Source organism: Ranitomeya variabilis, chromosome 1 (assembly GCF_051348905.1).
Source record: "Ranitomeya variabilis isolate aRanVar5 chromosome 1, aRanVar5.hap1, whole genome shotgun sequence".
NCBI lineage: Eukaryota > Metazoa > Chordata > Amphibia > Anura > Dendrobatidae > Ranitomeya > Ranitomeya variabilis.
This window is the reverse complement of record NC_135232.1, coordinates 558,313,481-558,341,114: the sequence shown is the minus strand read 5'-3', so window position 1 is coordinate 558,341,114 and position 27,634 is coordinate 558,313,481. Positions and strand designations below refer to the sequence as shown.

The 27,634-nt window shown below is 46.9% G+C and overlaps 2 protein-coding genes across 7 annotated transcripts in view; one reads left to right on the top strand and one right to left on the bottom strand.

Annotated features, from left to right (window-relative positions):
* The window catches only part of PKLR (pyruvate kinase L/R), a 45,851-nt gene extending 37,499 nt beyond the window's left edge, over positions 1-8,352 (top strand). For all 6 annotated transcript variants that reach the window (XM_077256455.1, XM_077256446.1, XM_077256473.1 and 3 more), the window contains exon 11: positions 8,184-8,352. In XM_077256455.1, the coding sequence (XP_077112570.1) occupies positions 8,184-8,290 (107 nt within the window). In that variant the 3' untranslated portion in view covers positions 8,291-8,352. The remainder of the gene's footprint in view (positions 1-8,183) is intronic.
* Positions 8,353-17,677: 9,325 nt separating this feature from the next.
* The window catches only part of HCN3 (hyperpolarization activated cyclic nucleotide gated potassium channel 3), a 141,056-nt gene continuing 131,099 nt past the window's right edge, over positions 17,678-27,634 (bottom strand). Inside the window, exons 4-8 of the mRNA XM_077256305.1 lie at positions 24,590-24,808; positions 24,363-24,509; positions 24,039-24,279; positions 23,739-23,903; positions 17,678-19,616 (exon numbers count right to left, since the gene is read on the bottom strand). Of these exons, the coding sequence (XP_077112420.1) occupies positions 18,523-19,616; positions 23,739-23,903; positions 24,039-24,279; positions 24,363-24,509; positions 24,590-24,808 (1,866 nt within the window). The 3' untranslated portion in view covers positions 17,678-18,522. The remainder of the gene's footprint in view (positions 19,617-23,738; positions 23,904-24,038; positions 24,280-24,362; positions 24,510-24,589; positions 24,809-27,634) is intronic.

Below are 27,634 nucleotides of genomic sequence, written 5' to 3'. Positions count from 1 at the left end.
AATATGGGGGTGGAGCAGGCAGAGCTTTGTTGTAGCCTACATCGGAGCAGGCAGGGCTTTGGTGTAATCTGGGAGTGGAGCAGGCAGAGCTTTATTATAGCCTGCATTGCAGCAGGCGGAGCTTTGGTGTAATATGGGGTGGAGCAGGCAGAGCTTTGTTGTAGCCTACATCGGAGCAGGCAGGGCTTTGGTGTAATCTGGGAGTGGAGCAGGCAGAGCTTTATTGTAGCCTGCATCGGAGCAGGCGGAGCTTTGGTGTAATATGGGGGTGGAGCAGGCAGAGCTTTGTTGTAGCCTACATCGGAGCAGGCGGAGCTTTTGTATAATCTGAGAATGGAGCAGGCAGAGCTTTATTGTAGCCTGCATCAGAGCTTTGTTGTAGCCTACATCGGAGCAGGCGGAGCTTTGGTGTAATCTGGGGGTGGACAAGGCAGAGATGTGCTGTAGCCTGCATCGGAGCAGGTGGAGCTTTGGTGTAATCTGGGGGTAGAGCAGGCGGAGCTTTGGTGTAATCTGGGGTTGGAGCAGGCAGAGCTTTGTTGTAGTAGCCAACATCGGAGCAGGCGGAGCTTTGGTGCAATCTGGGGGTGGAGCAGGCAGAGCTTTATTGTTGCCTGCATTGGAGCAGGCAGAGCTTTATTGTTGCCTGCATTGGAGCAGGCAGAGCTTTATTGTAGCCTGCATCGGAGCAGGCGGAGCTTTGGTGTAATATGGGGTGGAGCAGGCAGAGCTTTGTTGTAGCCTACATCGGAGCAGGCGGAGCTTTGTGTAATCTGGGGGTGGAGCAGGCAGAGCTTTATTGTTGCCTGCATTGGAGCAGGCAGAGCTTTATTGTAGCCTGCATCGGAGCAGGCGGAGCTTTGGTGTTATCTGGGGGTGGAGCAGGCGGGGCTTTGTTGTAGCCTACATGGGAGCAGGCAGAGCTTTGGTGTAATCTGGGGGGTGGAGCAGGCAGAGCTTTATTGTAGCCTGCATCGGAGCAGGCGGAGCTTTGGTGTAATATGGGGTGGAGCAGGCAGAGCTTTCTTGTAGCCTACATCGGAGCAGGCGGAGCTTTGGTGTAATCTGGGGGTGGAGCAGGCAGAGCTTTATTGTAGCCTGCATTGGAGCAGGCAGAGCTTTATTGTAGCCTGCATCTGAGCAGGCGGAGCTTTGGTGTAATCTGGGGGTGGAGCAGGCGGGGCTTTGTTGTAGCCTACATCGGAGCAGGTGGAGCTTTGGTGTAATCTGGGTGTGGAGCAGGCAGAGGTTTGTTGTAGCCTGCATTGGAGCAGGTGGAGCTTTGGTGTAATCTGGGTGTGGAGCAGGCAGAGGTTTGTTGTAGCCTGCATTGGAGCAGGTGGAGCTTTGGTGTAATCTGGGTGTGGAGCAGGCGGAGCTTTGGTGTAATCTGGGGATGGAGCAGGCAGAGCTTTGTTGTAGCCTACATCGGAGCAGGTGGAGCTTTGGTGTAATCTGGGGGGTGGAGCAGGCAGAGCTTTGTTGGAGCCTTGGTCTAGACGTGAATGAAGGAAAAATGTAATCGGCATAGCTGCACACCTGAAGTCCGTTATGTGATATAATGCCAGGGGAGCTTATGTTGATGAATATACCTGCTCCAGGATTTTTGGGTGCCGACCCATGCAGAAAACCACAATGAGAAAGCCTTTATCAAAAAATAGAAAAGAGGGAGCCACTCACTGTCCCATTAAAATGGTCCTTTATTTGAAATCACATTAAAAGGCAGAGGCAGGAGAGACTGGTGTGGAAGCACATCAGACAACGGCCGTTTCGCGCTGGTGTGCGCTTCTACCTAGGTGGAAAGGAAGTGATGGGGCTTATATACAGGTAACAGTACAGAGCCTCCCCACTTTTGAAGTCATCCTAATCAATGGAGACTTCGATCCACCCACCATACCTTAGACCAGCAACAAGGAAACACAATTATAAAAACCTCTATGTGCACCATTAAAAAGTGAACACACATACCGTAATCCTAATCATAGAAAAACAGACATATCAATCGTATCGTTGAATCCCGTCGCACCCTGTGCTCGTTTGCACAGGATCCATTCAGCTTCTCACCTAAGCAGCAACCTATGGAGATCCCCTCCCTGGACAGGTAAGTTAACCCTTTCGATCCATGCAAAGCGTAAAGTTGCAGGATTACCGGCATGACACTCTTACATGGTTTATCAATCTAAAGGCACCTTTTCCCGATTTTGTATGGAATTGAAATGCTCCCGGATACGAACAAAAAGTGGTCGGATAGTTTTGCCAATGTAGAAAAATCTGCAAGGGCAAAGAATAACATAAACTGTATAGCATGTGCAACAGGTGATGAAATCATGGACCTTTACTCCGTCTATATTGAGTTGCCTTGAATGAAGTTGGTAAGAGCCAAAGGAACAGTGTCCACATTTGAAATTTCCCTCCGGTATACTATTTTCAAGCCAATTTTTGGATTCTGTTTTGATACGATTTTGTACCAATAAATCTTTAAGGTTGGTTGTTCACCTATTAGATATCAGGGGTCCCCGCTACACTATCTCCGCAATCTCTTCTTCTTTTTCCAGCATATGCCAGTGCTTATTAATTGCCGCTCTACTTTGTCTATTCATGGGGCCGTATTTCAAACTGAAAATATATCTCTTGCCCTTGTTTCTGCCTTGTAGTCTTCTTTTTAATTTTACTTGCCTGAATAAACTGAGAGGAAGGGGAAGGAGGGGAATTGGCTCTCTCAAGGGCTGCATCCAATGAAGATCCTAGGTATCCCCTATCCAAAAATGTTCTGTATAAATCTAAAGATCCGGGTTACTATTAATCCTCTTGAGCCTCAAGAACTGGCTATATGGCAAAGATTTTTTAGCATGCAGAGGGTGAGCGCTGTTGCCATGTATGAGGAAATTGGTGGATGAGGGCTTTCTGAACACTTCTGTTGTCAAGGTACCTTTGATTCACCATTAATTGTACATCCAAAAATTCCAACTATGATGCACCGAATTTGGACATGAACCTCATATTCATGGTGATCGATGCATTTAGGTACTCCACAAACTTGTGAAATAATTCCTGTGATCCATCCCACACCATGAAGATGCCATCTACAAATCTGATGTAAAGCATGATAGGTTTCAAAATGGGATTTTCCAGGGCATACACATAATTCTCCTCAAATGCAGGAGTGCACATCGCGGTGTCTACCTGCTGTAGATACCACGTGTCTAGGAATTTAAAGGCATTATGTTTGAAGATGAATTGAATCCCCTCACATACAAACTCAATAAAGTCCCCGCTTTTTTCAGTACTTGATAATACCGCTCTGATGGCTTCCACGCCCTGTTTGTGGAATTCTGGTGTAAAGGCTTTCCATGTGAAAAGCCATCCTGACATGAAAATTCCCGCAAGACAGCCAGAAATTAATTTGTGTTTTTCAACTAAGAAGGGTCCTCCCAATAAGGGGCGAAGCAAACAATCCAGGTATTTGGATAGGGGTTCAGTAAGTAACCCTGTCCCAGATACAGTGGGGCGTCCCGGAGGGTGAGATAGGGACTTGTGGGTTTTAGGTGTATGATACCAATGTGGTCTACAGGGAAATTCCGGTAACAATTTCTCAGCTTTTTTTTTACTAGAAATAATCCCCTTCTCAACCTGTTTCCTAAGGAATGTACTTACGGTAATTCTCTCTTGAAATTGTTTGTTGGATCCTGCCTTAATGTTAGATAGGTGTGACTATAGGATAACTGCCTATGAGCCTCTTCAAAATAATACTTTCTGCTTAGAAGGATCGTGTTTCCTCCCATATCCACTGCTCTGACAACTGTATCATCCCAACTCCTTATGATAGATAAAGCCCTGCGTTCTGCAGTGGTCAAATTAGATGACCATTTTGGATAAACTAAAGCCTCCACATCTCTAACAACCTGTTCCTCGAACAGGTCAATAGCATTTCCCGGTGAAATTGGAGGCATATAATAAGATTTTACACTTCCCCTAAAGGGCTCCACGTGTGACAGGTGGGCCCGTCCGGCACTGGCCCTGGAGGGCGTGGCTAAACTGTGAAGGATGGCCGCTTCCTCCCTGACTGCCGCCAGGGGGGCACCACCAGAGCCTGCCACCATGAACCCTAATGGTCCCACTGAACATTGATTGTCTCCCTCCAAGGGTGGTGTATTGATCTGCTGTGACAAAGTAAATGACTTACACAAATGGAATTTTCTAAATGCTTTAAACATGTCTATCTGGAAATCTACCAAATCAAATTCTGTTGGCAAACAAAAACCTAAACTCTTACACAGAATTGATATGCATGCTGAGCCCATCTCCATGAGACTTGTTTCCGCTTGCGATTCTTGTTCATGTTTCTTCCTCATGCTGCCTTTTCGGGTCTTTCTCCTAAAGGGGCTGCTGTAGCAGTGGCAGAGGTCATTCAGGGTGAAGGGGGATGACTTTTGGTGGAATCCGTCTCCTCATTAGCATTTAAGTCAGTTGGTCGGCCAATCTTTTGCACCCTCCTATAATTACCCTTCCTTGAAAATGGTTAAAATTTTTCTTCTGCACCAATTTATTATTATTCCATGAGAAAATATGTCCGGAATCGAAATCTCCCAGTTTTATTAGTGTTTGCCCTTAGAATTGATAAACCATGTAAAAGAGTGTCATGCCGGTAATCCTGCGACTTTACGCTTTGCAGGGATTGAAAGGGTTAAGTTACCTTTCCAGGGAGGGGATCTCCATAGTTTGCTGCTTAGGAGAGAAGTTGAGTGGATCCTGCGCACACAAGCACAGGGTGCAACAGGATTCAACGATAAGATTGATAGGTCTGTTTTTCTATGATTATGTATGTTCGCTTTTTAACCCCTTTCCAACATCAGGCGTACATTTACGCCGATGTCGGAATCGCTCCCTTTGATGTGGGCTTCGGCGGTGAGCCCACATCTTTCCCGGCACATATCAGCTGTTTTGAACAGCTGACATGTGCCCGGAATAGCTGTGGGTGGAATCGCAATCCACCCACGGCTATTAATCCATTAAATGCCACTGTCAAAAGCTGACAGTGGCATTTAACAAGCGCTTCTGGCAATCGCACCAGAAATCCGCCCACCGGTGACCCGTGTCACGTGATCGCGGGTCACCGATATGTTGGCATGACAACCAAGAGGTTACCTAGTGGTCGACGCTCATAGCAAGTGAGTAATTCTACTATATAGAGGCGATCTGATCATCACCTCTATGTGGCAGAGCCGATTGGGTTATGGCAGGTTCCAGTCTCCCATGGAGATTATTGAAGCATGCCAAAAGTGTAAAAAAAAAAAAAGTTTTTAAAAATATAAAAAAATAAAAGTTCAAATCTCCCCATTCAAAATAAAACTATAAAAACAAAATCAAACATACACATGTTTGATATCGCCGCTTTCAGAATCGCCCGATCAATCAATTAAAAAAAAAAAAAAAAGGATTAAAATGCTAGCTAAACGGTGTAGCGAGAAAAAAACTAAAAACGCCAGAATTACGGGGGGTTTTTTCGGCGCAACATTTCATTAAAATGCAACAAAAGGCGATAAATAGATCGTATCTGCACCAAAATGGTATCATTTAAAAACATCAGCTCGGAACACAAAAAATAAGCCCCCATCCAACCCAAGATCACGAAAAATGGAGACGCCACGGGTATCAGAAAATGACGCAATTTTTATTTTATTTATTTATTTATTTATTTTACAAAGTTTGGATTTTCACCACTTAGATAACAAAAGAACCTAGACATGATTGGTGTCTATGAACTCGTAATGACCTGGAGAATCATAATGGCAGGTCAGTTTTAGCATTTAGTGAACCTAGTAAAAAAGCCAAACGAAAAACAATTGTGGGATTGCACTTTATTTGCAATTTCACCGCACTTGGAGTTTTGTTTTCCTGTTTCTAGTGCATGATATGGTAAAATCAATGATGTCGTTCAAAAGTACAACTCGTCCCGCAAAAAACAAGCCGACACACGGCCATATTGATGGAAAAATAAAAAGTTATGGCTCCGGGAAGAAGGGGAGTGAAAAACGAAAACACAAAGCCGAAAAAAGCTCTGGGGGTTAATGGTGCACATGGAGGTTTTTATAATTGTGTTTCCTTGTTGCTGGTCTAAGGTATGGTGGGTGGATCAAAGTCTCCATTGATTAGGATGACATCCGAAGTGGGGAGGCTCTGTACTGTTACCTGTATATGAGCCCATCACTTCCCTTCCACCTAGAGACCCATAGACGTGCACACCAGCACGAAACGGCTGTCGTCGGATGTGTTTCCACACCAGTCTCTCCTGCTCCTGCCTTTTAATGTGATTCCAAATAATTTAATGGGACGGTGAGTGCCACCCTCTTTTCTATTTTTTGATAGGAGCTTTGGTGTAGTCTAGATGCGGAGTAGCAGAACTTTGATGTAATCTTAGGGTGGAGCAGGCGGAGCTTTGGTGTTATTTGGGGGTGGAGCTTTTATTCTGTCTGTGGGCGGAGCAGGCAGAACTTTGGTGTAATCTTGGAGTGGAGCAGATGGAGCTTTGGTGTAGTCCGGGGGCATCGCAGGCGGAGCTTTGGTGTAATCTGGGGATGCAGCAGGCGGATCTTTGGTGTAGTCTAGGGGCCGAGCAGGTGGAGCATTTGGGGGCAGAGCAGGCAAAGCTTTGGTTCTCTCTAGGGTCAGCAGGTGGAGCTGTGAGGGTAGAGCAAGTGAGGTTTTGGGGGCAGAGCAGGCAGTACTTTGGGAGCAGAGCAGGTGGGGCAGGGGGAGCTTTGGTTTGGTCTTGTGGTAGAGCAGGCTGAGTTTTGATCAGTGTTGGGGTCAGAGCAATCTAGGCTTTGGTGGTAGAGCAGGTGGAGCTTTAGTTTGTTGTAGAGCAGGGGTAGGCAATTAATTTTCCCGAGGGGCCACATGAGAGACCGTGACTGTTCTGGAGGCCGAACCAATAGGCTGAAATTAATTCTACTCAATATTAATATCGATATATAATTATTGCATTATTGATCATATTAATATTAATTGTATCACTTAATCTTGAACAGAATGAAGTATGCTGACATCCTCCTATATATCATTTGAACCCAAGTACAGCCCCTTCTGTGTACAATATGAGCCCCCCCACAGCACCTTATATACTGTAAGAGCCCCACACAGCCTCCCCCGTATGCAGCATGAGCCCCACACAGCCTCCCCCGTGTGCAGCATGAGCCCCACACAGCCTCCCCCATATGCTGCATGAGCTCCACACAGCCTCCCCCATATGCGGCATGAGCCCCACAGTCTCCCGACATACTGCATGAGCCCCACAGTCTCCCTATATACTGCATGAGCCCCACACAGCCTCCCTACATACTGCATGTCACCCCTATATCATCCCCATGTGCTTCATGACACCCCCATAGCCTCCCCATGTGCTGCATGACATCCCCATAGAATCCCCATGTTCTGCATGACACCTCCATAACCTCCCCATGTGCTGCATGACACCCCTATAGCATTACTTGTGCTGCATGACATCCCCATGTGCTGCATGTCACCCCATAACATCCCCATTCACAGTATGTCACCCCATAGCCTCCCCATGTGCTGCATGTCACCCCCATAGCATCCCCATGCCCACCAAAATATCCCATACATATGAAAGAAAAAGAACACCACATTCTCACCTCGGTCCTGTTCCCTGGCGCTCTGCTTCTGTTCCTGTCTCCGGTGTGCTGACTCTCCACAGTACACAGCCGACGCGATGAAATTCCGTCATCGCGTCAGCTGTTTCATACTCTCATTGGTGGAGGTAGTGGCCGGAGGCTCCTCATATACCAACACAGTCAGGGCAGATAGAAACAGTGAACGGGCAGGCACGGTGCAGCCCGAGGACCTCCGGTTTCCAGCCCCACAGCTATCGTGGTCCACGGGCTGGACTGAGACAGCCAGATGGCCGGATTTGGCATGCGGGCCGCACTTTGCCCAGGTATGGTCTAGAGGCAGAGCAGGTGAAACATTGGTTCTGTGCAGAGCCGGCGGGGCTTTGGGGGCACAGCCGGCGGTCCTTTGGGGCAGAGCAAGCGGAACTTAGTTTCGGTTTGGGGGCAGAGCAGGCGGGGATCTGGTTCGGTTTGGGGCAGAGATGTTGGCAATATAAGCTTGCACAAGGTGGCCTCGGCTGTTGCCTCTTACTCACCTGCTCCATTATCTGACAGGGAAGGTGCGAGGATTCCTGCACAAGGACGACATTGTCATTATCCTGACTGGCTGGAGACCGGGATCGGGTTATACCAATATAATGAAGGTGGAGCGCGTGTTCTAGAAAGTGTGCCGCAATCTGTCATGTGCATTCAACATTTCACATTAAACATTCCTTTTGGCTTTGTTTTGTTTCCATCCTGTACATTCAGATTTGGTCGCTCACCTGCTTGTTCTCGGCTCCGAGGCACTGTGGGGTCTGGGTATAATTCTCCACATTCTGTATTATCTGGTGCTAGATACGGCTCTGTGTGTAATTCTGGACCGCAGCTGGAGGGCGCTACAATTAATATATCCCACTGCAGTGTGTTTGTGAGGCCCTCATCCCCAGCTCTTACATTCTGAGGGAGCTTAACGGTAACTAATCAGAGAGATATTAATGGAAAGTTTCATTAGATACTGGATTAATGAACAATAATTGTCTCTGCAGCCCAGAGAGGACATGAGGCCGTTTGAGAGAGTCGTAAAAAGCAAGGGAAAATGGCAGGGGGGCAAAGAAGGCAGAAATGGTGAGGAGAGGTTGGGCAAACAAGGTACAAAGGCAAACAAGTCAGAAGAGGATAGGGCGTCAAACGAGGCACAAATGGTGAGAAGATGTGGTCAAATGAAGGAGAAGCGGCGAGGAGGAGGGGAGTCAAACGAGGCGTAAATGGCAAGGAGGAGAGTGGGACAAAGGCACAAATGGTGAGGAACAGCGGAAGGCAAATGAGGCAGAAGAGAGAGTAGAGGGGGTAAAAAAGGTGGAAATTGTGAGGAGAGGGAGGACAAACAAGGTATAAATGGTAATGAAAAGAGGAAGGCAAACAAGGCGCAAACGGCAAAGAGGAGAGGGGGACAAACTGCACAAATGGCAAGGAGAGGGGTCAAACAAGGCAGAAGCGGAGAGGGGGGTAAATGAGACACAATGGTGAGGAAGAGAAGAAGGCAATCGAGGCGGAAGCGGCGAGAAGGAGGGGTGAAACGAGGCTTAAGCTGTGAGGAGGAGTCATTGTCAAACGAGGCAGAAATGGCTAGGAGGAGAGGGATCAAATGACGGGGAACTAACGAGAAGGGGCAAATGAAGTGGAAGCGGTGAGGAGGAGGGGCCGTCAAACAAGGCGGAATTGGTGAGGAGATGAGGGGGAAGTGGCAAGATTAAGGGGGTAAACAAGGTGCAAGCGGTGAGGAGGAGAGGGGGACAAATGAGGCACAATTGATGAGGAAGAGAGGAAGACAAACAAGGCGGAAGTGGTGAGGAGGAGGGGAGTAAAAGGTGGAAATGGTGAGGAGAGAGGGACAAACAAAGCACAAATGGTGAAGTGAGGGGGACATAGGAGGTGGAGGCTGCTAAGAGGAGAAGGGGACAAGCAAGGCAGAAGGAGTAAAGAGGAGAGGGGGTGAAATGAGATAGAAGCGGCGAGTAGGAGAGGGGGTAAAAGAGGCGGAAATGGTGAGGAGATCAAGGGCAAATGAGGCACAAATGGTGATGAAAAGCAAACAAGGTGAAATCGGTAATGAGGCAGTTGGAGAGAGGGAGGATTAAGAAGCAAGGGAAGGCAGGGTGCGCAAACAAGGTACAAATGATGAGAAAGGAAAACAATTTGGAAGAGGAGAGGGTGTCAAATGAGTCACAAATGGTGAGGGGGGACAAACTAGGCAGAAGCAGTGAGGAGGAGAGGGGTCAAACAAGGCAGAATAGTGAAGAGAGGGGGTCAAACGAGGCAGAAGCAACGAGGAGGAGAGGGGTCAAACAAGGCGGAAGCGGCCAGGAGGAGAGGGGTCAAATGAGCTTGAAGCGGCGAGGAGCAGAGTTGGACAAACAAGGCAGAATAGTGAAGAAGAGAGGGGTCAAACGAGGCAGAAGCGACGAGGAGAGAGGTCAAACAAGGCAAAATTGGCCAGGAGGAGAAGGGGATAAACCAGGGAGAACAGCAAGAAGGAGAGGGGGGTCAAACAAGGAAACAGCCAGGGGAAAAGTGGGAAAAACGAAGCACAAATGGTGAGGAAAAGTGGTAAAACAAGGATGAAGCGGTGGGGAGGAGACTGGGTCAAATGAGGCAGAAAAGGAGAGGGGTCCAACTAGGCGGAAGCGGCGAGAAGGAAAATGTGTTAAACGAGACGAAAGTGGTGAGGAGGAGACTGGGTCAAGCAAGGCATAAACAGCGAGGAGAGGGGGACAAACTAGGCTGAAGCAGTGAGCAGAGAGGTGGTCAAATGAGGCAGAAGCAGCAAGAAGAGGGGGACAAATAATGAAGTAAAGAAAAAAGAGGCGTAAGCGGTGAGGGGGTCAATCAAGATGGAATTGGCCATGATGCAAGGGTTTCAAACGAGGTGGAAGCAGCAAGTAGAAGGGGGCAAATGAAGTGGAAGTGGCAAGGGGGCAAACAAGGCGGAATCAGTGAGGAGGGGGCAAATGAGGTGGCATCTGCAAGAAGGAGTTTAATGAGGTGGATGCGGTGAGGAGGAGGGGACAAATGAGGCGGGATCAGGGAGGAGTAGGGGGGCTAATGGGGAAGCATGCAAGGAAGGTGGAAGCAGAGAGAAAAAGGCTAATGAGGTGGAAACGGCTAGGAGAAAATTAATCAAAGGCATTAAGGAGAAATGGGAAGAGTAGGGGCAAATGTGACAGGAGCAGCTAGTAGGAGAGGGGAAGGAGAAAGCCTAAATGAATTTACAGTGCATCTGGCCTGTGTCTGTAATGGGTTTGTCACGTTAAACATATGAGGTGGGGGAGGGAGTGATTTTGGATGATAATTACATTGCTTATTACCCGATGACTATGAGCCGGCTCCTTCCTAGCAGGGTGACCTCTTGTAATCTATGTAAATTAGACTGTGGCCAGCTGTGAACATGGCACCCTGCCACTCAGCACAGGAGATTGGAAGATAATCCACCACCAAAGCAGCTGTACAATTAAAGATCAGCGGATCAGGTCTGATTGTCAAAGATAAAACTGACCATGGTACATTCAGTCGCAGTGTCCTTAACCCTAAAGGCCCCGTCTCACTAAGCGATTTACCAACGATCACGACCAGCGATACGACCTGGCCGTGATCGTTGGTAAGTCGCTGTGTGGTCGCTGGAGAGCTGTCACACAGACAGCTCTCTCCAGCGACCAACGATCAGGGGAACGACTTCGGCATCGTTGAAACTGTCTTCAACGATGCCGAAGTCCCCCTGCAGCACCCGGGTAACCAGGGTAAACATCGGGTTACTAAGCGCAGGGCCGCGCTTAGTAACCCGATGTTTACCCTGGTTACCAAAAAAAACAAACAGTACATACTCGCCTTTCGGTGTCCAGGTCCCTTGCCGTCTGCTTCCTGCTCTGACTGAGATCCGGCCGTACAGTGAGAGCAGAGCGCAGCAGTGACGTCACTGCTGTGCTCTCACTTCTCACTGTACGGCCGGCAGTCAGTGAGAGCAGGAAGCAGACGGCAAGGGACCTGACGGACATCAGATGGTGAGTATGTATTGTTTGGTTTTTTTTACATTTACGCTGGTAACCAGGGTAAACATCGGGTTACTAAGCGCGGCCCTGCGCTTAGTAACCCGATGTTTACCCTGGTTACCAGTGAAGACATCGCTGGATCGGTGTCACACACACCGATTCAGCGATGTCAGCGGGGCCTCAACGACCAAAAAAAGGTCCAGGCCATTCCGACACGACCAGCGATCTCGCAGCAGGGGCCTGATCGCTGGTACGTGTCACACATAGCGAGATCGCTATGGAGGTCGCTGTTGCGTCACAAAACTTGTGACTCAGCAGCGATCTCGCTAGCGATCTCGCTATGTGAGACGGGGCCTTAACCAGCGGAGCAGCTATCCATCATGTGGAACTAGACAGCTGCTGAGAAATACCTGTTGGCGCAACGATTAGTACCTCCTCACACACACGTTTGGATTGCCCCGGTATCCATGTGTTTAGAATAGGGAGTAAGCCGCTGCCACAAATCACCGGCTGCTTGTCTCCACAAAAAACAAGTGGACTTGGATATGTTAAGATCCACCTGATTGATGCTTCTCTTTTTCGACACTTGTCAAAACCAAGGGGTGTAAGCAATCTGACTGTGTGTGTGGCAACCTTTACATGAGAGGCAGGGGCACTGCCGTGAAGTAACGTAACCCCCTACGTCATTCCCCTGATGTAGATTAAAAAAAAATAGGGAATGACGATTGTTTCTGACAATGTCCCATGACTATCATGACTACCAACTAAAAGAAGATAACAGAATTCTCATTGTTACCGTAATGATCACTTTTCTGGTTGTTGCCCATATATGGTAGTTATGCTCCGTGTTGCGATAGATCGACTGGTTACACTCCCTATTAATCACCTTTTTACTGGCAATGGATCAGTTGCGCTCAGTGTAATGACCGCTCAGCTGGTTGGTGTATATGGGATACGTTCAGGTGACAACATATTGTCTGGTCAGAATTAACTGCTTATGCTCAGTGTAATGACTGGTAAGGATGGATTGCTTCACTCACAGTAATGACCGATTCTCTCGTTGGAAGGGACCCAGTCACTGTAATGGCTTGTCAGGAGGGACCGATACGCTCACTGTAATGACTGTATGTTTGTAATGGACCAGTTAAGCTCAACGTGATGAGATATTGTCTGGTAGGTATGGACCAGTGACATTCAGTGTGATGACAAATTGTCTGGTCGGGATGGACCAGTTACACTCAGTGTGATGACAGATTGGTCAGGATGGGCCGGTTTTGCTCTGTGTGGTAACTGATTATCTGAAGGTATGGAACGGTGATGTTCAGTGTGATGACAAATTGTCTGGCCGTGATTGACCAGTTATGCTTAGTGTGATAAGATTCTCTTTTCGCAATAGACTGGTTATACTCCGTGTGATAATTGATTGTCTGCTCAGGATGGACCAGTTACACTCAGTGTGATGACAGATTGCCATCATACATCCACTACTTTAAAAAACCATTCCTCGATCCAAACTGTGCCACTAGTTATAGACCTGTCTCTAATCTTCCCTTCATCTCTAAACTCCTCGAACACCTGGTCCATTCCCGTCTTCAATTTGGTTTCCGCTCTTTACACTCTACTGAAACTGCACTCACTAAAGTCTCTAATGATCTACTAACAGCTAAATCTATTGGTCACTACTCCATGCTAATTCTCTTGGATCTCTCCGCAGCATTCGATACTGTGGATCATCAGCTCCTCCTCACTATGCTCCACTCCATCGGCCTCAAGGACACCGTTCTCTCCTGGTTCTCCTCCTATCTCTCTGATCGCTCCTTCACTGTATCTTTTGCTGGTTCCCCCTCCTCTCACCTTCCCCTTACTGTTGGGATTCCTCAAGGATCAGTCCTCTTCTCTTTGTATACTGCCCCTATTGGACAAACAATCAGTAGATTTGGGTTCCAGTACCATCTCTATGCTGATGACACCCAATTATACACTTCTTCTCCTGATCTCACGCCTGCCTTTTTAGAAAACACCAGTGATTGTCTTACCGCTGTCTCTAACATCATGTCCTCCCTCTATCTGAAACTGAACCTGTCAAAAACTGAACTCCTCATGTTCTCTCCCTCTACTAACCTATCTTTGCTTGACATTGCCATCTCCGTGTGTGGTTCCACCATTACTCCCAAGCAACATGCCCGCTGCCTTGGGGTCATACTTGATTCCGAGCTTTCCTTCACCCCCCACATCCGATCATTGGCTCGCTCTTTTTATCTGCATCTCAAAAACATTTCTAGAATTCGCCCTTTTCTTACTCTCGACTCTGCAAAAACTCTTACTGTTTCACTCATTCATTCTCGTTTTAACTATTGTAACTTTCTCCTAAACGGCCTCCCTCTTACCAAACTCTCCCCGCTCCAATCTGTCCTGAATGCTGCTGCCAGGATTATATTCCTCACTGACCGTTACACCGATGCCTCTACCCTGTGCCAGTCATTACACTTGTTACCCATCCGCTCCAGAATCCAGTACAAAACTATTACCTTCATTCACAAAATGCTCTATGGCTCAGCCCCACCCTACATCTCCTCCCTGGTCTCAGCCTACCACCCTACCCATGCTCTCCGTTCTGCTAATGACCTGAGATTAGCATCCTCAATAATCAGAACCTCCCACTCTCGTCTCCAAGACTTTAAACGTGCTTCGCCAATTCTTTGGAATGCACTACCCAGGTTAATACGATTAATCCCCAATCCCCACAGTTTTAAGCGTGCTCTAAAAACGCATTTGTTCAGACTGGCCTTACCGCCTCAACGCATTAACCTAATTATCCCTGTGTGGCCCATTCATATAAGTTAAACCAAAATCAGGTTCCTCGCATCATGTTCTCATACAATTTATGCAGTTAATAGCCCTCTGTGTCTGTACTGCTACATACTTAGGCTGTTAACTGGTTCATGCAGCTTTACATGAACACTTGATCCTTACACTACGGCTGGTCCGAACAACGAAAGCAATTACCATCCACCTTTTGTGTCTCCCCTTTTCCTCATAGTTTGTAAGCTTGCGAGCAGGACCCTCACTCCTCTTGGTATCTATTTTGAACTGTGATTTTTGTTATGCTGTAATGTCTATTGTCTGTACAAATCCCCTCTATAATTTGTAAAGCGCTGCGGAATATGTTGGCGTTATACAAATATAATTATTATTATTGGTCGGGGTGAACTGGTTATGCTCTGTAATAACTGATTGTCTGAAGGGATGGACCGATTACGCTCAGTTTCCCAACATATTGTTTGGCAAAGGACCCGTTTTGCTTTCTGGGGAACAATCGTCTAGTAGAGATGGATCGGTTACGCTTTGTGGTGAACAATCTTCTGGTAGGGATGGATTGGTTATGCTTTGTGGTGAACAATCGTCTGGTCGGGATGCATCGGTTAAGGGTGTGGCCTGAACGTGATGTGAGCTGTCGTCTGCTGTAGGAGCTCCCGCTCAATATCAGCAAATATACAGGATTGCAGCCTGTGAAATCGGTGCCAGGTACCTGGATTTATCAGGTGAATCCGAAACCGGTGTGGTGCTTGAGGAGCTGCGTGCCTGCAGGGCAATGACCGGGCAAGAGGAGCTCCAGGAAGATGGCGGGGAAGCTGGAGAGAAAGCCCCAAGATGGAAGAAATGCTGCAGAGAAGCCTATGTTGGTGGGGGAGGATTCCAGGGGAGCAGACACAGCAGCTAGGCTGCGACGCTTCGCCCGACAGACGGAGGAGACCCGGAGCCTGGCGGTGACTGACAAGGTGAAAGATAAGCCTCTGGGGGGGAGGAGGGAGAAGACAGTGATGGCAGGGATGCATCGATTACGCTTTGTGGTGAACAATCATCTGGTCAGAATAGACCGGTTACGCTCTGTGTGATAACTGATTGACTGGAGGGATGGACCAGTTGCGCTCAGTTTCACAACAGATTGTTTGTTTGGCAAAGGACCAGTTCCGCTTTGTGGTGAACAATTGTCTGATAGGGATGAATTGGTTAAGCTTTGTTCACCACAAAGCGTAACCGATGCATCCCGACCAGGCGATTATTCACCACAATCATCTGGTTGGGATGGATTGGTTGCGCTTACTGTAATGACTGTCTGGTCAGAATAGACCGGTTACGCTCTGTGTGATAACTGATTGTCTGGAGGGATGGACCAGTTATCACACATAGCGTAACTGATTGTCTGGAGGGATGGACTAGTTATTCTTAGTTTCAGAACAGGTTGTTTGGCAAAGGCCCAGTTACGCTTTGTGGTGAATAATTGTCTGATCGGGATGGATCATTTCTATTTCTTCAGATGCAGTGCTAATCACTGAGCATTGGTTATGACTGCAGACATAGATTTTGATGTTTTACATGACAGTTGACTTTCTCTCCCAGGAAATACACTGCTCAAAAAAAATAAGGGAACACTAAAATCCCACATCCTAGATATCACTGAATGAAATATTCCAGTTGTAAATCTTTATTCATTACATAGTGGAATGTGTTGAGAACAATAAAACCTAAAAATCATCAACATAAATCACAACTATAATATCCCACAGAGGTCTGGAGTTGGAATGATGCTCAAAATCAAAGTAGAAAATGAAATTACAGGCTGATCCAACTTCAGTGGAAATGCCTCAAGACAAGGGATTGATTCTCAGTAGTGTGTGTGGCCTCCACATGCCTGTATGACCTCCCTACAACGCCTGGGCATGCTCCTGATGAAGCGGCGGATGGTCTCCTGAGGGATCTCCTACCAGAACTGGACTAAAGCATCTGCCAGCTCCTGGACAGTCTGTGGTGCAACGTGATGTCTCAGATGTGTTCAATCGGATTCAGGTCTGGGGAACGGGCGGGTCAGTTCATAGCTTCTATGCCTTCATCTTGCAGGAACTGCTGGCACATGCTACATGAGGTCTGGCATTGTCCTGCATTAGGAGGAACCAGGGCCAACCGCACCAGCATATGGTCTCACAAGGGGTCTGAGGATCTCATCTCGGTACCTAATGGCAGTCAGGCTACCTCTGGCGAGCACATGGAAGGCTGTATTGCCCTCCAAAGAAATGCCACCCCACACCATTACTGACCCACTGCCAAACCGGTCATGATGAAGGATGTTGGAGACAGCAGATTGCTCTCCACGCCGTCTCCAGTCTCTGTCACATGTGCTCAGTGTGAACCTGCTTTCATCTGTGAAGAGCACAGGGCACCAGTGGCGAATTTGCCAATACTGGTGTTCTGTGGCAAATGCCAAGCATCCTGCACGGTGTGTGGACTTCGGGCACTCAGTCGGTTTCTAACCGTTTGTGCAGACACATGCACATTTGTGGCCTGCTGGGGGTCAATTTGCAGGGCTCTGGCGGTGCTCCTCCTTGCACCAAGGCTGAGGTAGCGGTCCTGCTGCTGGGTTGTTGCCCTCATTCGGCCCCCTCCACATCTCCTAGTGTACTGGTCTGTCCTGGTAGCGCCTCCAGCCTCTGGACACAACGCTGACACAGCAAACCTTGCCACAGCTCACATTGATGTGCCATCCTGGATGAGCTGCACTACCTGAGCCACTTGTGTGGGTTGTACAGTTTGTCTCATGCTACCCTGAGTGTGAAAGCACAACCAACATTCAAAAGTGACCAAAACATCAGCCAGAAAGCATTGGTACTGAGATGTGGTCTGTGGTCCCCACCTGCAGAACCACTCCTTTATTGAGTGTGTCTTGATAATTGCCAATAATTTCCATCTGTTGTCTATTCCATTTGCACAACAGCATGTTAAATTGATTGTCAAACAGTGTTGCTTCCTAAGTGAACAGTTTGATTTCACAGAAGTTTGATTTACTTGGAGTTATATTCTGTTGTTTAAGTGCTCCCTTTATTTTTTTGAGCAGTGTATTTCCTCATCACACAGGGATTTCCCTGTCACATGACGACCATGTCTGGTATGTCGTCACTTACCTGCTGGATTTTCATTTTGTTCCATCCCTTTAAAGTGGTTTAATAAAGGACATTGTCAGAGACGGAGCATTTGTATTGTGTAATATATTTATTATCGTCACACCCAGGAAAGTCTTGTGCAGCGTTAATCACTCGGCTCCATCCATGAGAAGATGTCATCGATCTAATGTTAGCATTACATAGGAAGGATCGGTATCGAGCATGTTCATACAAGCGATCAGCCTTACAAGGCTTACACCAAACTGTCATAGTCCTCTCATGAATGCCTGGAACTAGCACTGAAGAAATAAGGATCCAAAATACCGATGATCTTCATAATAAAGCTATGTTTTGTGTAAGGCAAGCTGAGTCTAACTAACGATATGTGCCTCTGATGACGATGGTCTATGTATGTGACTCCAGAGTCTGGTGCTAAAGCTGGCTATACACACAAGACCATGAGTGGCCACAAGGTATTTGATAACTGGTCCATTGGATCTATCAACATGACAAACTAAACTAATAGGGCTTGTGCAACGTGGCAATCATTCAGTCAGACGTGACCGAAAGTGCCGTATGCTGTATTTTCAGCTGAAAACAGACAAAAAAAATCTCGCCCGACATCGCATTTTTTGCAGTCTAGCGTCTACTGGGTTTGATTACTTGCATATAATATCATAATGATGGTCAACCAAATAGGCAAAATTAGCAATTTTGGGTACCTTTTATATGCATGGGCAGCGTTATGCAGGCATCTTTAGGGGCAGGACTTGTACCTCATTGCCATCATTCATTTGTTCCCAGCCTGTTCAGAGCTTGTTTGGACACCATTTTCAGCACCCTTGTTTCCATTCTACTTGATCAGGATATTTTTTCATGTTGAACCTGGGACAAGAAGTTGCGGGTTTTATGTTGCTTTTGTGGATGAGGCCCTCACATGTTCGATGGTAGTTTGGGTTTCCCAACATCTACATCAGGGCTGAAGGCTACTGATCCCTTTTGTGATGCTGCGGTCTTTTGAGTCGTAGCAGGTGACTGTGGAGCAACTGAGCTACTGATTGAAGATCCAGACATGGAAAGAGACCCTGAAGGCACTGGCTGAGTACAAGAAGATGATAGAGGTGGTTTGGGCAGCAGTGTAGTTAGGGAGGATTTATTGCTCAGATCTCTGGGCGAGTCTGATGCACGTGGAGATGCTGCACTGTCTGGCTGTTGGAATACCTTGTTCGGCAGTGAGGGCTGAGAAGCTGAGAGAAGACGGACATCCTGTGACAGTCTGCCAATAGGAAGTCCTTGTATGCTCCTGTGTTTGACCAGATGCTGGGGGGAGCTGGCCGCTTGCTGTATGAGTAGGGACAGATGAGAACCAGTTGCTCTGGACAGACTGTAGTGCAGAGTCCTCCCAGAAAGTGGTCCTACGTTTGCATGAGAGCTTGTGGGTCCTGTCGACTGCTGTAAAACAGAAGTAGATGCAGACGTTTCACGAGATCGGGACAATTGCACTTGTGAGGTCATCAGTGGTTTTGCAAGGACAGGAGAATCCACTCTCTGAATTTGGCACAACCGAGCAGGAGGCACTGTCACACTTTGCTTTTGGACACCACATGAAGAAGGAGATATTTCAACTGGTGTCTGCAAGTGAGAATGTGCACCAGAAGGAGAACTTACAGAAGCAGTGCGGGAGACCCAAATATTGGGCTGAGACCTTCTTGCCTGGCGGCTCTCATATACAGTCTCTGGCAAGGAAAGTGGTGGGAGGAAGACATGAGCCTGAAGGTTCTGCTGATGTGTCAATGCAATAGCAACATTCGTGGTGGCTGCTGCAGTTTGAAGAGGTGCATGAACCAAAGGCTCCCAGATGAGAGTCTTATTAAGGGCTGAATCCCTCATAGTCCCCAAAGACTGCGGATCCTGGATGTTATGGGCCATGTCCTGATCGTGCTTCACAATCTGCTGAATGATCTCATTATTCACTGATCCCATGCTGTTCTCCGCACGTTTACGTAGTAAAATGGAGTTCTTCTTACCTGAGGGGGAGATGGACACAAGGAAAGGAACGTGATGCTAGGGTCAGCTAGGACTGACTATGGGGAAAACATACAAGAAACAAGGTATGGGACAAAGCTCATCAAGGACTCAAGATGGAGGCAGCCAAAAACAGAAAGAAACCACACGGGATAGGTCCGCTGATGTATGAAGTGGTGAGGAGAGACCTAGGCAGCATGATTCAGATCTACAAGGCTGTGTGCGGGGACAGGACGATAAAAGATTCACATGTAGATTAATACAACTTGTACCCATGTAGATAATACCACTGTAATGCTACGTTCACATTTGCGGTCTGCGCCGCAGCGTCGCCGCATGCGTCATGCGCCCCTATATTTAACATCTGGGCGCATGGACATGCGTCGCACTTGCGTTTTGCGCCGCATGCGTCCCTGCGGCGCCCGCGTCCGGGCGCAGAGGACGCCGCAAGTTGAATTTTTGCTGCGTCCAAAATCAATGAAAAAAAGGACGCCTGCGGCGCAAAACGCAGCATTGTGCATGCGTTTTGCTGCGTTTTTGTTTGCGTTGTGCGCTGCGGCGAATGTGAACGTAGCCTAAGTGAGGACAGGTGAGAAGTGGTGATGTGGACTGAATAGGAGAAAGTAGTAACTAGATTGTGAAAGAGGAATGAGCACTAATAAGGACATAGTAGTGACCAAACCATGGTGGGGAGTCAGGACTGATGAGAAGCAATGAGTGACCGAGGAATGAGGGGGCATGAAAATGAATAATGAGGTACAAGAAGTAACCAAAAACTGATGAGGAGTGACCAAGTTCTGAAGAGTGAGGATGAAAGAGAAATGATGGTGAAAGAGAAGGACTAATAAATAGAGTGGATTGATGTAGAATGACCAAGGACTGATGTGGGTAATTCGAAGGGAGGGTTAATGGTGAGAGATTACTGATGATTGATCAAAGACTTGCTAGGACTGGTGATGCAGGACCAATAACTGATGAGTAGGAAGGACTGACCGAGGACTTTCAGACGAGAGGAAAGATAAATAGGGACTCATTAAAAGTAATGACGAGATGTAAATATTTCTAGCTGTTCATTTCTGGGGTGCACAGATCTATAGACAGTAGGACCTTTCCAAGTACATTTAATTTCTGTAGGGTTGTGTACCTTAAAATACAATTCTCACACCATAGAAATGCACACACTTAATATGGGCACTCATGTCTGACAGAGGACCTATCACCTGTAAAACTTCATGAAGTGAAATGAGACAAAAATATAAAACCATTGCAAAATCTATGAAATATAATTGCAAAAGTTAAAAATAATGTCAAAATTATTTATAAAAGCCTTTAAAAAAAAAAAGTGAGACCAACGTCTGTGCACTGTCTGACTATTGTGACAGCTGTGATAGACTTCCTGCTCCTAAACTGAGAGATGCCAGTGTCTGGAGAGATGGAGTGTGCAACACAGAAACACAGATGATCTGTGTTATTATCTTACTACTGCAGCTACCAATGCAAGGTGAAGTCCTGTGTATTTTGGGGCTTCAGGCCGAGAAGCAGCAATACAGGTAAAGCCTGTCACAGATTTTCCTCTGTAATTGTGTGTATATAATGACTCCGCTTAACCATTTACAAGGCAGATAGAAAGGAATTTCAGCGACGCGGCAGGTATGTAAGCTATAAAATCCACAATTTATTAGGTACTTTAAAACAGTGGCAGCTCCTCCAGTAGCATACGACTTAACACTTTGAAAGCCGAAACGCGTAGTTGTTATGCTACTAGAGGAACTGCCACTATTTTAAAGTACCGTACCTAATAAATCGTGAATTTAATCTCTCACATACCTGCTGCCTCGCTGGAATTCCCTTCTCTCTGCTTTGCTATTCAGCCTGTCCCAGGGCTGACCGTGCGAGTCTACCAGCTGGTCTTGCTGCAACTTTCACGGTGAGCTGACTTTCCACTTCCCCTCCCTCACTCCTTAATGTGAACCCTTTACAAGCAGCTTTGTCCTCCTTGATCTAGGCTTTATCATACATAGTTGGGTCTTATTACATGGCTGATAAATAACAATACCCTGGGTGAAGTTCTAGCTCCTGGCTGGAGGTGAGAGCCTGGTTTGCATTTCGCTGGTTCAAGTTTGCTACTTTATTGCCCATTTGGATGCAGTAGTGAATTAATTCAACATGTTTGTGATGCTTTGTCTGAGACTGTGTATGAGAAAAATTGCCGATTCATTTCTACATTATTCTCTGTGGACCAGTGAGTCGACAAAATCTGCCAAATCTGAGCACAAAGCTCCACTTCACCTTCCAGGCTCTGTGTAGAATTGTTTTTCACCTTTCCCTCACAGCTGGCACCTCTTCGAGAAGAGAATCTTATTTTATCTACAGTCACTTTTTATGTGTCTTGTAAGTGATGTCTTATTTAACTTTACCACACGCCTTCAGACACACTGGGGGCGAGAGGATGCCCAGTGCGCAGCGGAACACCTTGGAAGATGTACAAGGAAGACCCTGGCAAAAGGATGAGGGGTGACCTTCCAGCATAAAACTGAGTCTGATCCCTGCACTCACTATCGTCCCTAGACTGTTCCTTTCCTCCCTGCGTGATCATGTGCCTAGGCCCTTGCTGGCCCTGAACTTATCCTGTCAAGTGCTTAGTAGTGATGAGCGAATATATTCGTTATTCGAGATTTCCCGAGCACGCTCGGGTGTCCTCCAAGTATTTTTTATTGCTCGGAGATTTAGTTTTCATCGCCACAGCTGAATGATTTACATCTGTTAGCCAGCTTGATTACATGTGGGGATTCCCTAGCAACCAGGTAACCCCCACATGTACTTATGCTGGCTAGTAGCTGTAAATCATTCAGCTGGGGCGATGAAAACGAAATCTCCGAGCACTAAAAAAAATTCGGAGGACACCTGATCGTGCTCAAGAAATCTCGAGTAACATGTATACTGGCTCATCACTAGTGCTTAGGCCAGCGAGACACTACTATAATAAGACAACACTAGGAGGTATGACAAACAATCGGAAAAGACAACAAATAGCACTCCTCTATTTCATGTACAGGAAACTTCACTGCTGCACCAGGAGCAAACACTACAGCATTTTCAGAGACTGGCTCCTCCAAAGAGGTCAGCATAGATGAACTATAACCGGCAAGGAATGAAGCTAGCAGTGGATTTATATAGTGGAGGGGAGTGGTCACAAGGTCCTGCAGCTGAGAACTCAAGCTCCACATTGTCAGAAGAAAAAAGGTCCTTAACCCTTTCAGCACTAAACAAAAGTAAATCCACTCCAATTCAAGATAAATGATAGACAGATACTAAAGAGGACCTGTGATCCATTAAATGTTGTGACCTGATCCCAGATCCTCCAGGAGTCGCATCAGGACATGACACACCCGTGACACCTTCAAAACTTGTTTACTAATACTTCCTAGCTCTCCATACACGTATAGTATCTGGCCAAACATGCACATTTCTGTTCCTTTAGACTCCTGTCTCCAGTTAGATGCCTCGGTAGCTCCACACGACTCCAGACTCCATATGGCTGCCTTTTCAAGACTACTCGGCCCCCTCAAAACACCTCTATCCTCCTCTGTATCTCCAGACTCGTATGCCTCCCCCTCGGTACCTCCAGACTCCTTTTCCCCCATTATCTCCAGACGTGCCTGCCTTCTCTTGGTATCTTTAGACTCTTCTGCCTCCACTCAGTGTCTTCAGTCTCTCTTGCAAGGTATCTTTAGACTTGTCTGCAGTCCCCCCCCCCCGCTTCCTCAGTATCTTCAGACTCATCTGCCCCAGTTCAGCATCTCCAGACTCGCCTGGCTCCCTCTCAGTATCTCCAGAATCGTCCGCCTCCCCCTTGGTATCCCCAGGCTCGCCCGCCTCCACCTTGGTATCTCCAGGCTCGTCCTCCTCCCCCTCGGTATCTCCAGACTTGTCTGTACCCCCTCCCACCCCCAAATCTCCATATTCCTCTGGCAGTGGCTTATTTTTCAAAAGTGCAAAGGATCGGGCTTGGGAAATTGGTGGCAGTTTTAGTCTGTGTTTGACCATCTTTAGTGAATTGTCTGAAGAAAATGACTAGAGAAAAACATTGGCCGTTATTTGCTGCTCCTCTTCTCTCTACCCACCTATCCTGTCCAGCCGGTCCATGGCCACAGTCTCAAATGCTCGACGCATCATTGGATATTCCTCCAGGACTTCATTGAAGTTGTCCACAGACAGGGAGTAGAGGCGACAGTAAGTGTCAGCTCGTACACTGGCCGTCCGGCGTCCACGTGTCAGTAGGCAGATCTCTACAAGACAGCAGCCATGTATATAACAGGGAGATGCATACAGATCATGTACATGTTACCAGTGATGATTACAGGATTCTCGTCACATTTGTATTGTTAGTTACGAGGGTCGTGGACTTCTAAGTGAAGACTAACCTCCAAAGTAAGATCCATCTGAGAGCTTGGTCTCCTTGCTGCCTCGGGTCAGTATGCTGACCACTCCATGTTGGATGAAGTACATCTTCTTCCCTACTGTACCCTCTCGAATGATGTAGTCGGCGGGCTGGAAAACCTCGAAGCGAAGCTTAGTTAGCATGGCGGTCACAAAGTTTGGGTCAGCATTGGCGAAGAGAGGCATATTGGCCACAAGGTTCCGACAATTGAAGTTTACGATCTCCTTAAGTAGTAAAAAGAGAGAAGATGGCTCAGAGGAGGTTGTGGTGGGAGTGCAGAGGATCAGGTAGTAATGACCAGACTTACTTCTCTGAGCGGCTCGCTGAGTTCTCCTAGAATGTTCTCCTCATCAAACATTTTGCCCTGGTAGCGATGCTCATAATACTCGTGAATTCTCTGTCGTGTGTCGGGCGGTAGCTTGTGGAAGGACATGTACTGCTCCACCTGCTTATACTGTAGGGCACAGAGCACAGGGATGACGCACGGCTGGCATACCTTTCATACCTGTGCCATAGGTCACTCAATGTTCTCACCTTCTCCTGGTACTGACGGCGAGACGAGTCTAAAGACTGGATGAGGGCTGTGGCGTGACCAATAAACATGGCGTAACATGTGGCCCCCACAATCATACTGAGCATGGTCAGCCACACATCGGTCATTCCTTCCGGTGCCTGCTGCCCGTACCCGATGCAAAGCATGTGGCTCATGGCCTTGAAGAGCGCGTGGGAGTATTGCTTGCCCCAAGACTCATTCTGGTGAAGAAAAGATGTGATGTAAGAGAGGACCAGACAATGCCAGTACAGACCGACCCAAAATCTTCAACCTCTCCAGATGCATTGTGGGAGTCCTGTATGTGACCATCATACATACCTAGGCTTCACCATACTTGTGTTACATGCTAAAGACAGGTGTGAACAGACAGGCAGTGGCATAATTTGGGCTGCCAGCACCCAGGGTAAAACAAGAATTTTGTGCCTCCTAACTAGTGGACCACTAGCGCTCCCTGAGTCTTTCCATCAGTCTAGTACTAAAACCCTTGTGACCCAAGCGCATGGACGGCATTTCATTTTCCAGTAATGTTCTGCTTTTTGCTGAAATTCAGTATAAAATTTGTTATACATTGATCTAAGGGGCAACGTTTCTCCTTATGGAGAGTGACATACCAGCTCTGGCTTGTCAAGGTAAGGAGGCTTATTCGCCATGCAGTGCTCCTCTGGGAAATAATAATATGCAAATTGCTTCTTCAGAGAGAAAGAGGACTTTAACTCTATAGCGCCACCTGTTGGAAGTAGCGATCCTACAAGTCACAATCAACCCTTTAACGAGTCGTGCAATATGACTTGGGGTAAAAGCCAAATCAGTATCTCAATTCGCAGACATGGTGTTTTGGGCTGTTAGCTCTCGTCAGTGCGAAGCATGAGAACTGATTTGGCTAGGTGAGAGGCTCTGGACTGGGGTCTAAGGGGCAACGTTTCTCCTTATGGAGAGTGACATATCAACACTGGCTTGTCAAGGTAAGGAGGCTTATTCGCCATGCAATGCTCCTCTGGGAAATTAAATATGCAAATTGCCTCTTCAGAGAGAAAGAGGACTTAAACTCTATAGTGCCACCTGTTGGAAGTAGCAATCCTACAAGTCACAATCAACCCCTTTAACGAGTCGTGCAATATGACTTAGGATAAAAGATACTTATTTAAATCATATTGCACGACTCGTTAAAGGGTCCTCTTTCTCGCTGAAGAGGCAATTTGCATATTATATTTCCCAGAGGAGCATTGCATGGCGAATAAGCCTCCTTACCTTGACAAGCCAGAGCTGGTATGTCACTCTCCATAAGAAGAAACGTTGCCCCTTAGACCCCAGTCCAGAGCCTCTCATCTAGCCAAATTAGTTCTCATGCTTCGCACTGATGAGGGCCAACAGCCCGAAACACTGTGTCTGCGAATTGAGATACTGATTTTGCTTTTATCCCAAGTCATATTGCACGACTCGTTAAAGGGTTGATTGTGACTTGTAGGATCGCTAGTTCCAACAGGTGGCGTTATAGAGTTTAAGTCCTCTTTCTCTCTGAAAAGGCAATTTGCATATTGATGTAACTTTACATTTTTTTTTTTTAATTTATCATTTTATTACTAGTGATGAGCGAATATACATTTTACTCGAGATTTCTCGAGCATGCTCGGGGGTCCGAGTATTTTTTAGTGCTTGGAGATTTAGTTTTTCTTGCCGCAGCTGAATGATTTACATCTGTTAGCCAGCATAAGTACATGTGGGGGTTGCCTGGTTGCTAGGGAATCCCCACGTGTACTTATGCTGGCTAGAAGATGTAAATCATTCAGCTGCGGCAAGAAAAACTAAATCTCCGAGCACTAAAAAATACAAGGAGGACCCCCGTGCATGCTCGAGAAATCTCGAGTAACGAATATATTCGCTCATCACTGTTTATTACCCTAAACCTGACCCTAGGCTAAATCTAGTCTAAACCCTAACTAGTGATGAGCGAGTATACTCGTTGCTCGGGTTTTCCTGAGCACCCTTGGGTGATCTCCAAGTATTTGTAAGTGTTCGGAGATTTAGTTTTTGTCACCTCAGCTGAATGATTTACAGCTACTAGTCAGGCTGAGTACATGTGGGGGTTGCCCGGTTGCTAGGGAATCCCCACTTGTGTTCAGCCTGTCCAGCAGCCGTAAATCATTCAGCTGAGGTGACAAAAACTAAATCTCGAGCAGTTACAAATACCTATCCCTAAAATTATCTCTATCGGATACTCAAAGTATGTAGAAACTTAGTTTATTACAACATTAGTGGGTAGTTTTGAGGCATATTTTTACAAGGCACACTTTAAATTTGGAACTGTTCCCCCAACAGGTCTCTGTTTATCTTCTCACAAAATTACAAGGGAGTGGAGAGGCAGAGACTGGTGGGAGAGCACATTGCTGCCTTTAAAATCTCAATCACTGCCTATGCAGAGTGCCACATAACAAGTCAAACTTATCTTGAGTGCTACCCTCTCCTTTACTCATCAAGACCTCTGTCAAGCACTAATTGCAGCCCTGCGACACTCCAAGAAGTGTGGAAGTAAGTGATGGTCAAAATTTAGCATCCTGTACAATTTGGTGCCCAAGGCAGCTGCCTTTGTGCCCCTCCTCCCCACGCTATGCCACTGCCTACATGCTAATGTACCAAAACTGTCATGCTGATACCAAGACCTCACCAGCCATCAGCGTGTCTGCTGCCATACTCTACTGCCAAACTAGGATCAAAAGTCATTGAAGAGAGATAGAAGGGATGAGAGACAGGACAAAGGATGAGTGAGGGATAAATGATAGGATGGATGAGTGATGTCGTACAGGAGGAGGAATTGGAAGAGAAACCACGACACAGTGGACTATCATAAAATACGGACAAGAAATATTCAAATAAAATTGCCTTTATTGACCAGATAGTGGCAAACAGTAGTACTGCAGAAAAACGTGCACGTATCAGGACAGGATATAGAATAAAATTAAAATAAATATAGTCATTTATGTTGATTCAATGTAATAAATAGTGGTCCAAAATGGGAAGAAGATGAAATA